This window comes from Polistes dominula, unplaced genomic scaffold, assembly GCF_049000335.1.
Source record: "Polistes dominula isolate Pdom_NZ unplaced genomic scaffold, Pdom_raw_medaka contig_23, whole genome shotgun sequence".
Taxonomy (NCBI): domain Eukaryota; kingdom Metazoa; phylum Arthropoda; class Insecta; order Hymenoptera; family Vespidae; genus Polistes; species Polistes dominula.
The window spans coordinates 662501-678971 of NW_028300963.1; the positions used below are offsets into that span (position 1 = coordinate 662501).

A 16471-nucleotide genomic window follows, 5' to 3' on the forward strand; every position below is an offset into this window, starting at 1 on the left:
TTCTAATATTCTATGAAACAAAACTATCACAAATTTATCTAATGAAAAAAAAAAACTCCAAAATTAATTCTATAAAATAAAAATAAAAATGTTTAATATACCGATCGTAAATTAAAATATTAGTTTCCATCGAAGTTAAAATATTGACACCCTTTTTTTCTATTGATATTAATTAAATTAATGTTGTTCGTTTCAATGAAATATTATTGAAATTAATCCTGTAATAATTTGTCGAATTAATTATTGAATTAAATATAATAGTATAAATAAATATAATAATATAATAAAATAAATATAATAATATAATAAAGTAAATGTAATATAATATAAATAATAAAAAAAAATTAATTATAATAGTATGTAATAATTATATATATATATATATATATATATATATTAAAATAAAAAGAAATATTATAGAAATTATTATCTAGAATTTCTAATTACAATTGTAACAATTATTAATAACAATTACTAATTGTAATTAGAAATAACAATTATTTCCTTAAGATAATATCTCATTGAAACATCAAAATATTAAAAGAAAATTCTTTAGATCGTAATAATAACAGATTTGCAAAAATTTTAATAGAAATAGCATAAAACAATCCTAAATATAAGTAAAATATATTAAAGTATTGAAATAATTATTAATTAATCGAAGTGAATGTGTATTATTATCTAAAAGTACGTGTTTACCATTCGCGTGTACGATACTCTACGAAATCCACCGTTGAACTGGCTCGTTGTCAACTATGAAAGTTCATTTATTGAATATACTGTTTACATGACTTTCCTTATATGGTACATATACATAACACACACATACTATTCATATTAAATAGAATTTCCTTTTAAGGAAAGTCATATAAACATATAAACAACACACACAGTCAATGAACAAAAAGAAAACAACTAAAAATTACTTTAGTTTAAAACGAGTAGTCTCAATTTTTACGATTTATTTCAAAAATTGACGAAGATACGTTTCGAATTTATGAACAATTATTATAATCAAATATTACAGATATACTAATACTACTGTAAAATTTGATAAACTTCGAGATATAATAAATATTTTTTTGATGTGTTTTTTGTCATTCGAATTATAATTCAACATATGTCAAAAATATTAATTGAAAGAATTTAATTATTTTAATTAGAAATATTAGAAAATGAAAGGTAACTAAAATTTTTTTTTATAAAAATAATAATAATAGTTATTATTATTAATAATAAAAATCAACCAATATCATTCGTAGAAATATAACCGATGAAGAAGAATCATCTCTCTCTCTCTCTCTCTTCTCTTTGCGTTGTAAAATCTTACGTATGTGTATGTGTATATATGTGTTAGAAAATATCGTTGATAGCTCGAGGCAATCTAAACGTTTAAAGTCAACCAACCAACCAACCAACCAACCAACCAACCAACCAACCAACCTTTCTCTCTAACTCGTCTTTTAGTCGTTACTTTTAACATGACTTTTTCATATTATTCTATTTCTTCTTTTTTTTCTTATTCTATTACTATTTTTCTACTTATTCTCTTATATTCTTATTCTACATCATCTTTTTCTAACTTCAAAGATAGTTTTGGTTAACGTTAAGAAACCGAGGTGCGGCTTCTTCTTCTTCTATCTTCTATCTTCTATCTTCTTCTGATGACGAATTGAAAGTGAAATGTGACGAACATTTCGATTTAAAGTTTAATATTTTGTTCTATAAATTGTCTCTCTATTATTACTTTATTTTTATATATATGTCTCTGTATGTATGTCTGTATGTATGTATGTATGTATGTAAGTATGTATGTAAGAACAATCATTTGTATATTGAAATATCGAAATTATGTGAGCCAACGATTTATCATCATCTGTCAAATTTCATCCTTCTTTCAAAATCATCTTTCTCCCATCCCATTTTTGCAAAATTTTATAGAATAAAATTATGTTTGTTTTTAATTAAAAAAAAAGGAAGAAAAACAAATATGAGATACATTCTATATTTTCGTTGTTAGTTAGAAAAGGTAATTTTGATCAATCATTTTTGCAATTATCTTTGATGCATATGCACCGTATGGGAAAATAAAGTGTAAATATTTGTACGTTTAATGAATTGTATTCGAAATTTCATATATATATATGTTAACGATAAAATACATTTTCACGTATTTTGAATATTATTACGTATATATGTATATATATGCATATATAACTTGTTGATTTTATTCCGTTGAAAATATTTACACTTTAAACGAAATTAATAATCTATTATGATTTTGAAAACTGAAAATATCTTTTGATATTATTACATCGAGACTAATATATATATATATATAAAAAAAAATCTAATTTCATTCTTACGCGCATAATTACACGTGGTATGTATACACATACAAATCATTTAAAATAGAATCCGAACTCTGAATATAATTTTAGCCTTGAACCTTTTACATACAGACGCACCATTTGATATAGTAATATAAATTTGTCCTAATTCGAAAATAACATTTATAAAGTTATTTATTTCTTCTTTTTCTTTAGTATTTTTAATAATCAACGTAACAAAATAATTTATTATTATTTATAAGAAAAAATAAAGGTATCACAAATACTTTTAATCGAAATAGATTAAAAATACACGAATTATTCAGAACGGGATGTTTTTCGTATTATGATAGAAAATTATTTAATTATGTTAATAATTAAAAATTCTATAAATAGGATACAGTAATTATGAAAGAAGTAATTCTTATCCGTACCATTTCCAAATAAAATAAAAAAAAAAACGAAATAAGAAAGTGAAAAGGAGAATAATAAAAAGGAAAGTAAGATTGGAGAGATGTAAAAAAATGAAACTAAAATGAATAAAAAAATATGTGTATCGATGGGACTCACGGTATCTCCGCATGAGGTTCTTTTTGTAGGGTTTGGTACCAGGTGGTCTGGACCGCGACCTCGCGGTACCATCCTTCTGATTATTATCCGAGCACGAATCGTCGGAATCCTCGGAACAGGTACGATCCTCTCTGTCTTGAGAATAATCTGAACTGGTACCAACGAAACATCCTCTTAACCTCAGACTAGCTGCTGCATTTCCGTAATCGTCGATTGGTTCCTGTTTTGGTTGTTGTTGCTGATGCAACTGTGATTGTTGCTGTTGTGATGGTTGTTGTTGTTGCGATTGTTGCAACTGTTGTTGTTGTTGTTGCTGTTGTTGATGATGGTGGTGGTGGTGGTGATATTGTTGAATTTGATCTCTGATAAGATCTTTACGATCTAAATGATCCTGTTGATCATTTTCTTCCCTCGCTAATTCGGCGTAATCCCCAACACGGACGCTAAGGTCCAACGGCTGATCCTCGAGCATCTCGTCTTCTTATTTTATTGTTTTTTTTTTTTTTAATAATTATTTCTTCCTTTACCACCAATTCAATTAATTTTCTCTTCAATATTTATTATTAATATTATTATTACAAATTTTCAATAAAAATCAATGAGTAATTATTATAACATTCGTAAGTAACTTAACACGACACACATTTGAACAACAACAAATTCACGTTTATATTATTAATATTATTATCTCCGGGCATTTTTTTTTTTTTTAATCAAACATTATTTTTTGAACTATTCTTTAATCACACTCTTCTTCTCTTTATATATATATATATATGTATATTTTTTTCACAAATTTTCTTTCTTCTTTCTTCTTCAACTATTACTTTTACTTTTCGTGACAAAATTTGATCTACTCTTCATTTCGATCCTTTTTTTTCCCCGATCTTCCTTTTTTTCCATGAATTTTATTCAATTGTTATTTTTCATCTCGTACACACGGCACACACACAGACACATGTATATAAGAAGAGTGTACGAGTTAAAATAATCCTTATTTCTCTTATTTTCTTTTTACCTTCGATCGTAATCACGAATCTTTGCGATACTACTACACAACTGGCAGAGGAAAGAACGAGAGTGAAAGATAGAAAGAGAGTCGGTGGTGGAGGTGTGGGGGGTGGGCGGAGGGGGGGGGAGGATAAAGAGAAGAGGTTCGACGTACCTCTCGCGGTCGCGCGTTCACTTCCGGTCTGGCTTTTCTTTCCTCTTACTCCTCCTCATTTAACCTCTTACACCACCTATTGCTGCTATTCTCTTGTCTTGTCTTGTCTCGTACCAATCGTAATATGGCCTTGCAAGGATTAAAAAGGATTACACACTCACAAGTTACAATTATCCGATCTTTTTTAAAGCTTTTTCTTTCCCCCTTTAAAAAATTCTATTCTCTTTCCCTTTCAATTTTTGTTTTTGGTAATCCAAATATTCGATCCGTCGAAAGAGAAAGTAATTTAATTTAGGTATTGGAAAATAATATATATTTTTTTGTATTATTATCCACCAATAATATTCACTTTGTTTTTTATTTTTTTTTTTTTGTATTTTCTTCTATGACTTCGAACACCGACGTGATATGCACACACACACACACACACGTAGGTACACCCGGTGTCCTTATCTTCCAATGAACATAATATATCCCGTTTCTCTCTTCCTCTTCTTACTTTCTTTTTTCTTCTTAACAACACTCTCTCTCTCTCTCTCTTTACTTTTTCTTTACTTTTTTAAAATTCTTTTTCTCGTTAGATCTTCTTCTATTTATCTAGTTTTCCTATATCCCTTTTGCTTTGCACCAGACGAAATATTAACACATCATCCACGACAAGCCGATAACAACAGGGAGAGTAAAAAAGTGACGAGGGAAAAGATGAAATAATAAAAAACAAAAAAATGAAAGGTAAATGTGAAGAGAATAAAAAGTGTGTGTTGTGTGTCTCTCTTTCTTTCTCTCTCTCTTTGTACACGTTTTTAAAAAGATCTTCAAGAGGAGGAAAAGCACCACTACTTATCGAGAACACGCACGCGCACATATATAATAATAATATACCAACAAACAATTTGAAATAGTGTATGTCCGACGATTAAAAATAATAACAAACGCGAAATGTAACCTTTTCGTTCAAATAATACGATTTTTATTTCTTTTCATTTAAAACGTCTTTAACACCGTCAACAAACTGTCCATTAAAATTCTTTCGTTCAAAAGTAAAATCTTTTAACGATTATTAATAATAATAAACACAACGATGTCAAAGATTGATATCAATTTCGTTTTATACACGTATAAATATATACATATATATATACATATTATATATATATATATATATGTATAATATGAATATGATAAAACGTAATTTAATATAATCAAAATATATACTATTTAATAAGACAAAATGAAATGGAAAAAAAAAGAAACACCAAATGTCCCGTATATATAACGTTATGTATATATGTCCGTAGTAGTCGCCGTTGTAAGAGTCGTGTGTATATATATATATATAGATATATGTGTGATCTTCGTCTCTCGGTCGCGTTATAATATCCCACGTTCGTCGCGCGACGAGGCTACGGTTGCCGGTGGCACACTGACTGACTCGGAACCGGGGTAGCCCGCTAGTCCAGACTCGTTCACTCACTACTCCAGACTCACACTCCACAAGTTCGAGCGCCGGACTCGTTCTTTCTTTCTCTCTCTCTTTCTTTCCCTATCTTTCTCACTCACTCACTCACTCACTCACTCACTAACTAACTAACTCACTTACTCACTCACTCACTCTCGCTCTCCTTCGTTTTACCTCACCCGTTCTCTCGTTGTCGCTCTCGCTCTCACTCGTTCACGTTCGTACGCGTTCGTGTACGTTCGTTTGGTTCGTAAACGTTCGCTCAAGCTCGCGCGCTCACGCCGTCCGTTCCGAACGTATATACGCGACTACTTCTATCCTTCTCCATCACTCTTTCTCTTTCTACACGTTCGGCCAAGCTCGGCTCGTTCCGTACTACTAAGCTCACCACCGCCGTCACCCCCACCACTACTACTCCTCTTCTACTACTACTACACTTCCCTCCTACCACCTCTCCTCCCGCCTCCTCTTGCACGACTAACGCACCACCGACCCCTAGCCCGGCCTACTCCCTCCCCACCCCTCTTCGTACTCGTCCTACCATCACTCTCTATCTACTACTACTACACTTCTCTTTCTAACCCCCACTCCACAACCACCACCACTAGCGTTTTCTTCTTCTTCTTCTTCTTCTTCTTTTATTCTCTTCTCTATTACTTCTTCTTCGTCTTTCACGCCCTCTCCTCTTCTTCCTCTTCTTCCTCTTCTTCTTCTTCTTCTTCTTCTTCTCCTCTCGCACGAATAGCAAGATACTACACGCACACACAGAGACGCGTAACGTCGTTCGAGACGAACGGATGCGTAGCCTACCGCAATGTTCTGCCCCTTACGACGCCCTTTTCTTTTCTTTCCTTTTTTGTCTTTTTCTCTTCTCTTCCTCCTACTATACTTATATGTGTAATATATATATATATATATATGAGGTTTAAGTAAACTAATTATAATTTAGAAAATATATTTTTATAATTGTTTTTCTTTTATTTCAATATTTCTATTAATAAAAAGTTAAATTTGTATTTCTTCAATCAATGTAATCAATAATTATAAACTTTTCATAATAGTTTAATTAACAATTATAATCTTTATGAAATGTTAACACAGAATAACTTATTAAAATTCAGATAAAATGACTCACAGTTGAAACCGCTTAAGAATTTTCTTTTTAAATATAGTCTCATTCAATATATAATTATTCGCATAATATAAACGTGCGAAAAAACGAACGAACGAACGAACAAATGCATCCACATATACAAACCTTATATGCATATGATAGGAATAAAATATCATACGTAGACATTTTATTATTTTGTCTTTATCGTGTTATACCCATTCGTTTATTGGGATAGGACGGTGAAGATCGATCGATCGACGAGTTTTTATTTTTTCCCTTCTCTCCTTCCCGCCACCCAGTCTCCCCCCTTTACCAACTCACTATCACTCTCTCTCTCTCTCTCTTTCTCTTTTATTTTTTTTTTCTTTACCGGTAGTCGTCTCCCATCGTTCGCCTTTCGTGGAAACGTGCATGTATATGTATATGTGTGCATGTGTGTATGTGCACACGATGGCTTTGTAAACTCTCAGTTTTCTTTCCCTCTCCACCCTTCTACCACCACCACCACCACCACCACCTCCTTCTCATCCTCCTCCTCTTCTTCTTCTTCTTCTTCTTCTTCTTCTTCTTCTACCACAACTAACCATCCCTCTCATTCTTTCTTTCTTTCTTTCTTTCTATGGCGTGCGTTACGAGTCCCTGACCTTGTCGATCCTCAACCGAGCGATCGGTTGCGACGACGAGCGGTTAGGCTCGCAGGAAGAAGAACACAACTTGTATGCTTGTATGTGTATATGTATCTTCTTCTTCTTCTTCTTCTTCTTCTTCTTCTTCTTCTTCTTCTTCTTCTTCTTCTTCTTCTTCTTCTTCATCTTCTTCTTCTTCATCTTCCTCTTCTTCCTCTTCTTCTATTTCAAGTTGATCTTGCAGCGGGTGAACGAGCGTGCGAGGTCATAGCCGGAGGAGAACGATTTTTCGAAGATCCTGTCTTCTTTCTCTCTCTTTCTCTCTCTTTCTATTTCTATTACCATTTTTATTTTGTTCTTTCTCTCTTGCTTACTCCGGTTTCGGTTTCGGTCTTTCTTATCTACGACGACACAACAAGTACGATATATCGATTAAACCTGACAGCTATCGCGCACGAGCCAATTCTCATTCTAACAATTTCCGCGAATGAATGAGGATGATGATGATGATGATGATGATGATGATGTTGATGATGATATTGTTGAGTATGATGACGATTATTATTGGTGTTTTTATATTTTGTTTATAGAATCCTTTTTTTTCAGTAAGTACAAACTTTTAATTAAAAGGTGAGACAGATAGATGGGTATTACTTTTGTTATTTTGAATTTAAAATTGTTTGTAGTATTTTAAAATTAATATTGTTCGATTTGAATAATAATATTTCGAAGAAAAAAAATCATTAATTATAATATAAAGTAATTTGGAATATTTGATAATATTACTTACAAATATGTTACAGATAAATATCACAATAAATAAGAGATTCAATAATGATTCCAAAAAAAAAAAAAAAAAAAAAAAAAACAAGAAATATTCTTCATAATTTAAACATATGCTTATTAATAATTCTTCTTTTAGAGAAAATATAGATAAAAGAATAATAAGGAAGAAATTATTTTTATACAGATATTTCAAGATTATATTTGTCTTACTTGGTTAATAAGAAGAGTAGTAGTAGATAATTTCGAATAAGTAGAATCATTTCTTCGAATGATTATATTTATCATTCTCCACGTTGACACATTTATTGGTTACATTTCTACATATGAATTTTAATAATAGTAAGAAGATTTTCATGTGTATTATTATACGTAATACCAAATACATTTATACCCTATTACATACATACGTACATTTATATATTTATGCTTGTATAAATAGTAGTGGGCGTATTTCTTTTCCTTATTGCATATAGTCACAAACAAAGAGGAAGAAATTGAGAAAAATAAAATATTTTATTATTGAAATAATTGAATTATTTCAATATAATTATATATGGGATTGAATATAAATTATTATTATTATTATTATTATTATTATTATTATCTAAAAAATGATTCTATATAATATGATGTTTCGTATTATTAAGCAATGAGAATCGAGGAAGTTTAGTTTAATCGATAAGAATCTATCATTTAGGTTTTATCACTAATATTTTTTTCTTAACACCTATCGTAAGCAATTTTCTCAGATACTCGACCGATAAGCCATAGCGCCGATAAATCAATAAGATTAAAAGATGATTAATATTGTCGTTCAACTAAAAGCACTCATTCGATAATACGAACAGGTGATTTGCTAGAGAAACGTGTATGTATTATTCACGCTTAAACCCTCTCTCAACCTTTTTAATATATCTCACTTTAATAATATTATTACAATCGTAACAATACTGGACACCAAATTACATTAACAGGTGATTTCTATAATCAAATATTTTAATGAAAAGAGAAATATACACAATTATATAGATAGTTATATTAATAATAATAGTAGTAGTAGTAGTAATTCAATTGAAATTAAATTAATATTCAATCTCAAAGATATTTGTTTTTATAGAAAAATTATAAAAAATATTATTCCATTTTATTATAATATATTTATATATTTATTTTAAATATAAATTAATATTACTATATTATTATTATATTATATATAATATTATATAAAAATAATAGTTTTATTAGTTATATAATAATTAATAGTAATATTATAATAATAATATTATACTATTACTATTATTTTATAATAACAATAGTAATTTAATTTATATTAATATTCAAATCAAAGGTACTTGTTTTTGTAGACAAATTATAAGAAATATTATTCCATACTATAACATAACATATATTAATAATTATTTTATTATTTATTTTTTAGATTTTGTTTAAATTTATTTTAAAATACATATAAAAATACCCCTTCTCCCTTCCCCCATAAAAAAAAGAGAAAAAAATCTCAATTAGAATTTACAAATATAAGAAATTGTGTTATATAATATTTTTTTTTTTTTTTTTTTTTTATATATACGTAGGTGAATTGAAAAGTTCTGATTCCAATATAAAAAGCTTTCCCTTTGATCAAATTTACTTTTATTTAAAAGAAAAAGAAAAAAAAAAAGAAATACTTTTTCCTCAAGCTTGAAACATTTCAAACCCACTCTCCAATATTTGAAACGTTCCGTATATCATATATTACATATCCAAAGAAATACATACACACATACACACATACACACGCAGCCACATATATCTTTTTGTCAGACATTTTAAAAAGATCCTCCAGGCAAGACGATGTTTTCCTTTCGAAGGTGAACTTCATCGATCCTCATTCATTTATTCCCCATGCATCCATATCCATATATATAGGTGTATCATGTAAGTGTATAATACGTCTGTATAAATAAGTAATATAAGTATACATCATTCATATATATATAAAAAAAACAAATTCATGAAAAACATTAAAGCATTTTTTTGGATGGTTGTTTTGACGGCTGATAAGAAAAGAAAAAAACTTTAATAACGTTGTTAAGTCGTTTTTCCTAAAAATTCATATATATATATATATATATATATATATGTGCGTGCATTTAAGCGTGTTCATGCCAATAAGTACTTCTAAGTAAAGTCTTGTAGTTATTTTTCACGATAAAATTAAGAAGAAAAAAAGAAAAAGGAGTAAAAAAAAAAAAAAACAAAATGACGTCGCGAGAATGGATTTAGGAGGAACGACGATTACGAAGAGACCTCGTCGTCCACCTCCACCTCCACCACCACCTCCTCTTCCTCCTCATTCTCTTATACTACCAACTACCATCGCGAGAGATCCTACTCGTGGTCATGGCTAGATTAAAGGGGGAGCTGAAAGGTCAACTGCCTCAGGGCGCCTATTCAATAGAAAGGCTAACTGAGCTTGATTATTGTATTATTTATCTAAAAAATTATACTTTCTTTCTTTCTTTCTTTTTCCTTTTATTTTTCTACCCTCTGCATTTGTCTATTAATTTTTATTTTGGTTCTATTATTTTTTGTTCTTTTTTTTATAACACATTTCAATTTTTATTTTATTTAAAAAAGAAGTATTAGTAATTTAAAAATATATACATATAATAATAATTATTATTATATTTATTATATAATATAATTATAATTATTAATTTTCGTTAATAATTACTATTTCGTTAATGTAATTTATGATCGAATATAAATACGAATTATTTCTATTAGGATACAATAATTTTTACCCTTTTATATGGTAACAAAAAATCTAAAATAAAATAAAATTAAATTAAAATAAACTAAAATAAAATAAAATTAAATTAAATTAAAATAAAATAAAATAAAATAAAATAAAATAAAATAAATTAAACGAAATAACTATAACGGTATGATATATAAAATTGTTAATATATTTTATAAAATGATAAATACGTTTGTGTATTTTTAAATGATTATATGATTATAAGAAAAATAAGATTTTTTGTTAAAAAGTTTACAAAAGGAAAAATCAAAATGAATAAAACGGAAAAGAGACTTATACATACATAACATACACAGATATAATTAAATAAATACAAATATAGACAACAGTAGAGACAATGGTGTCATCTTGAATCCACTACTAAGAAAAATCATTTTTTAAATGCAAAAAAATTAGAGAACACTTACTTACATACTTACTTACTTACTTACTTACTTACTTACTTTATTTGCTATATACAATAATACTACTTGTATCTGTTAACTGACCGAGAGAAAATCTCGTAACTCTCGCCGATTTCTGAACAAGACCTACACCCAATCCAGGAAAAGCTAGATTTCTAATTCGTCAGTTAGTTGTATGTGTGTATGTGTCTTAGATTATCTATACTATGATCTCAGACGTTTTTTATGAATTTCAATCATTCTCCACTATCATTTCTTTTTCTCATCTTCATTTTGAAGACCAATAAATAAAAGTAAAAAATTAATTAAAAAAAATTTGTGAAAAAATTTCCTACGGTGTGGGTGGAAGAAGAAAAAAAAATAAAAAAATAAAATAAAAAGAAATAGAAAGAAATAAATTTAGAAAATTTCTAGGCATTTTTCTGCAGTTTGTATTTTAGTTTGACGCTATCGTTGTTGTTGTTGTTGTTGTTGTTGTTGTTGTTGCACTTTGTTTTTTTTCTTTTTTAAATTCGTTTTGATTTTTTTTCCTCTAGTTCGATCGTTGTAAAGTGAAAGAGAGGAGGAAGAGATATTAGTCGACGATTCAGGCCGAGACTAACGCGCACTTTTCCTCGACACGTTTCTCTCTTTATAAACTGTGAGTGAGAGAATAATCAAAACAAGAAAAAAAAAAAAAAAAAGAACAAAAGGAAAAGAAGAAAAAAAAATAAATTAACGTTTATTCCATACCACGAATCAATTTTTCTTATGATTCTTTTCCTTTTCATCCTTTCATTTCTTCGAACGATCGGAAGTCAATTTTTTGTTTAACTCTTTCAACATTTTTTTTTTTGCATGCATTGCATTTATAATACTACGTTGAATAAATAATTTAGAAAAGAGACACAATGATTGAAAATGTTTTGCAATTTTCATTTCATTGAAGTCACGTATGTATATATATATATATATATATTTATTTCATTTTTGATTTGATGGTAAAAAGAAAAAAAAAACGAAGAAAAAGAAATTTATTCCATGCATGAAAATTAAAATGTATTTTTTTTTTTTTTATGTGAGAAAAATTATTACCAAAAGTGATGACAAGGATTCATTTACTTATAATAGGACCCCAATAAAAAAAGAACAAATAAATAAATGAATAAAAAATGATGACCAAAAATGATACCTAGGATCGTTACGTGTAACACAACTCTCTTTCCCATCCAAAAAAAAAAAAAAAGAAAAAACCAATAAATACATAAATAAAAAAATAACCCATAGAAATAGGTGTCAGAAACCATGAAGCAAAAGTAGTAGAAGTAGTAGAAGAAGAAGAAGAAGAAAAATAAGAAGAAGTTTCTCGAGACTTTCCAAGGACACACGCGAGGGTGTTGCCTGAGGTGGTGAAGCGGCTGCTTGAGAGAAGGTGGTGGGTGAGGAGAGGGTTGAGGGGGAGTATGAGATGGAGGAAGAGGAGGAGGAGGAGGAGGAGGGAGCGAGGGAGAGAGGGCTAAAGAAAAAGAAGAAGTAGCGGGTGAACGCGCGAGCGCAAGGGAACTCACTCTAAGAGTACACCTCCTCCTCCTCCTCCACCTCCTCCTCTTCTTTTAACTTAGCTAGCATAACCGCGTTTTCCTTTTCACCGATGAAAATCTTTCAAGTAACAACGACAGAGAGGGAGACGACTAACTATGCGCGGGAAAAGCTATGCCAAAGGGAAATCGTTCTACATAAAAATAATACACTTATATACATACATCAGACAGGTATACACAGGTACATACAGGTACCATGCATGTCTGAATTTATGTATGCATGCATGCAGGCATGCATGCATGCATGTACTTACGCACCCACTACTCGAAGGAAATGATAGTAGCTACATTTTCGTGACCTTCACGAAAATCATTTACATTTAATTATGGTTTTTTTTTTTACGCTTATAATAATAATTTAAGATATATTATATATTTAAATATTATTATTATAATTAATCTCTAATATTTATTATATTATTATATTAAATATTATTATTGGTTTTTTTTTTATTTGTAATTGGGAAATACTCTATATGTTTGATTATAATTATTTATCCCTACAAATAGAGTAGAAATAAACCCTATAGGTAATACCAAAAATTAAAAATATAAATATAATAATTATATTCAAATATAATTATAATAATAAATATATAAAATAACAAATAAATATATAATTATATTTATTATAATTATAATATTAAATAGAATTATTAAATATAATATTATATTTATAAATGAAATATATATTATTTAATTTTTTTTATTTTTATTATACAATATAATTTTTTGATAAAAGTAATAGATTTAAAGAAAAAAATAATTAATTAAAGGATTAGTATTAAAAATCAAACAAGAAATCGAAGATTTTTCGAGGTGTGAGAAACCGTGAAACAGTCTATTGCATGTGTCTTTCCAAGGACACGCTAAATAAGAAGAAGAATAAGAAGAAGTAGGAGAACGAGAAGAAGAAGAAGAAGAAGAAGAAGAAGCAGAAGAAGAGGAGGAGGAGGAAGGTGGTTAGGAGGAAGAAGAAGAAGAAGAAGAAGAATCCCCCTTGGCTCACGTCCGCGAGAACCGGAAAGATTCCCCCGATCCGCTACGAGCGGCTTCCAAGGTCCACCATACACACACAGTAAACGAAAAAGTTCAACACATACATAGAAACACACAAACACACATTTATATATAAGTACAAATACAAACAAATGTATTAATATATAGTATACAGACATAGAAAAATACAAACAAATGTACAAATACACAAAGTATACGTACACATATCTATATGTAATATATATAAGTATATATATGTGTGTATATATATATATTAAAAAGCCACGTGTAGTTCCTACGTCCGGTTAGAAGGAGAGTCGCGAGGTTATTGTTTAAAACGTTCCCCTTTATTGTGTCTACAATATGCTCGGTCACACGCGGCCGGAACCACCAACAATCCTTTAACCATACTACTACTAATACTACTACTATTACTACTGGTATTACTACTCTACTACTACTAGTAGTATTACTATTACTACCATGACCTTGTTAAATGTACTCCTTATTATTGTTGTATGTTGTTAGATTTTTATTTCATATTTTGGTATTTTAAAAATAATTATTTAAATTGCATTTAATTATTTAATATAATATTTAATATAATATATAATATAATATATAACCCAAATGTATATATATATTAATATAATATAAATATTATATTTTTTATATTAGTTCTAATGTCATCTTCACATTTATAAAAAAAAAAAATAAAATAAAATAAAAAAAACTACAAAAAGAGAAACAGAATAACTGCAAGAATTCAATTCTCAATATGAAATAATTTTTATTGATATTATTACTAAATATATTAGAAAATTGTTCTAATGTCAAAAATTTCGAATTTATATAAAAAAAATAAATAAATAAATAAATAAAATAAATAAAATAAAAAGATATCAAGAAAGAGAGAACAAATGCAAGAGGAATCAAAAGAAAGATAAATCGAGTAAAAGGAAAAGATTAAGGATCATGCAAGGAAGAGAAGAGAAGAGAAGGGAGTAAGGAGAAGAAGAGGGGAAGAGGGGGATGAAAGAAGAAAAAAAAAGGGCAGTCAGGAAATACCAAGGTCCTTATACACCTTTTTATTCTCTTCATCTCTGTTACTCTCTCCTTATATCTGTTTTTCTTTCCTATTTGTTTATTTTTCGAACGGTAGCAGTCGTCCATTACGCGTTCCGCTACTTCTTCCGCGAGCAATCGAACAAACGAAGGAACGGTGGAACGTAGGAACTACACAGGAACGAAGGAAAGAAGTCCTTGAAGAAGTTGACGATTTTTTCGCCACCCTTCGTTAATTTTTCTTTTCTTTTTTTTATGGTGATAACTCTAACACGTGTCGTGGTGTCATTTAAAAATCTCTACAATCAACCCCTCACCTTTAATGACTACTCTCTTTTCATTCATTATATTTAACCCTTTCCTTTATTTTTTTTTTTTAAATATATCATAAATGAAATTAGTTAAGTATTATATATTATTAATTAAATATTATATATAATTATTATTAAATAATTACAAATGTTGTATATTATTAATACTATATGTTATACTATATATATATATAATATTTTTATATGATCTTTTCTGGGGGGGAGGGGGAAGATAAAATTAGCGTAATTTAAATAAAATAAATATTATAATATCGAGATTTAATTAATTAATAATACACTTTAAAAAAAAAATTCCTGTTAAATTAAAGCTATAAAAAGCAACACGATAAAATAAATAATTTTTTTGAGATAGAATAAGAAAAATAATTAAAAAAAAAAAAATGAAAGAAACGAGTAGGTATATATAGAAGAAACTAAACTACAACACAAAAACAACAACAACAACAGGCGGTAGAAAAATAAACATATACATATACAGATACGTACACAAGTATACAAATACACATTTGTAAAGCTCGAAAATAGCTGATGATTACCTGTTCCGACTAAAAAGACACATGTATGTATAGTCAACTTGGTTGTTGATACGTCATCGTTAAGGATCTTTCAGAAGATTCTCGATAAAACGAACCAATTCGATTCGATCAATCGAATCGAGGACAAACTATTATATATATATGTCTATCGTTTTATGTTAACATACATATGTATTTTATAAAATAAAACAAAAAACAATAAGAACGAATAAAAAATTACAAAATAATATCTCGAAGAAGAATAATATTATATATTATTATATAAATATAATATAATATAAGTATAATAAATATAATATATATACAAAATATTATGTATATTATTTTATTTTATTGTATATAATTTATTTTTTAAAATTTATATATAATATTAATAAAATATTATATAATATTCTATATCTATATGCATTGAAATAGTATCTTTCTCTCTCTCTCTCTCTTCTTTTTAACATTTCTTCTAAACGTAAAAAGAGGGTGTCAAGCAAAGCTAGACAAGAAAAGAAAAGAACCCCCCCCCCCCAAAAAAAAATAAAAAAAAAGAACAAGAAGATTTAAACTTGTACATATGTATATACACATATGTACCCCTATACACATATATATTCATACATTCATACGTGTTCATAGGAAAATACACTTGCATCCACATACACACGTGTTCTATCTATCTCTCTCTCTCTCTCT

General features: G+C 28.5%; 1 protein-coding gene across 5 annotated transcripts in view; it reads right to left on the reverse strand.

Annotated features, from left to right (window-relative positions):
• The window catches only part of Eip74EF (Ecdysone-induced protein E74), a 198970-nt gene that overhangs the window by 56886 nt on the left and 125613 nt on the right, over positions 1–16471 (reverse strand). The window contains exons 1-2 of one of the 5 annotated variants that reach the window (XM_089172631.1): positions 5281–5960; positions 2901–5112 (exon numbers count right to left, since the gene is read on the reverse strand). The exons of 3 other annotated variants lie outside the window; for them this stretch is intronic. In XM_089172631.1, the coding sequence (XP_089028757.1) occupies positions 2901–3372 (472 nt within the window). In that variant the 5' untranslated portion in view covers positions 3373–5112; positions 5281–5960. Of the gene's footprint in view, positions 1–2900; positions 5961–16471 lie in introns of those variants that run through there. One more of the 5 variants, XM_089172632.1, reaches the window with a different exon arrangement.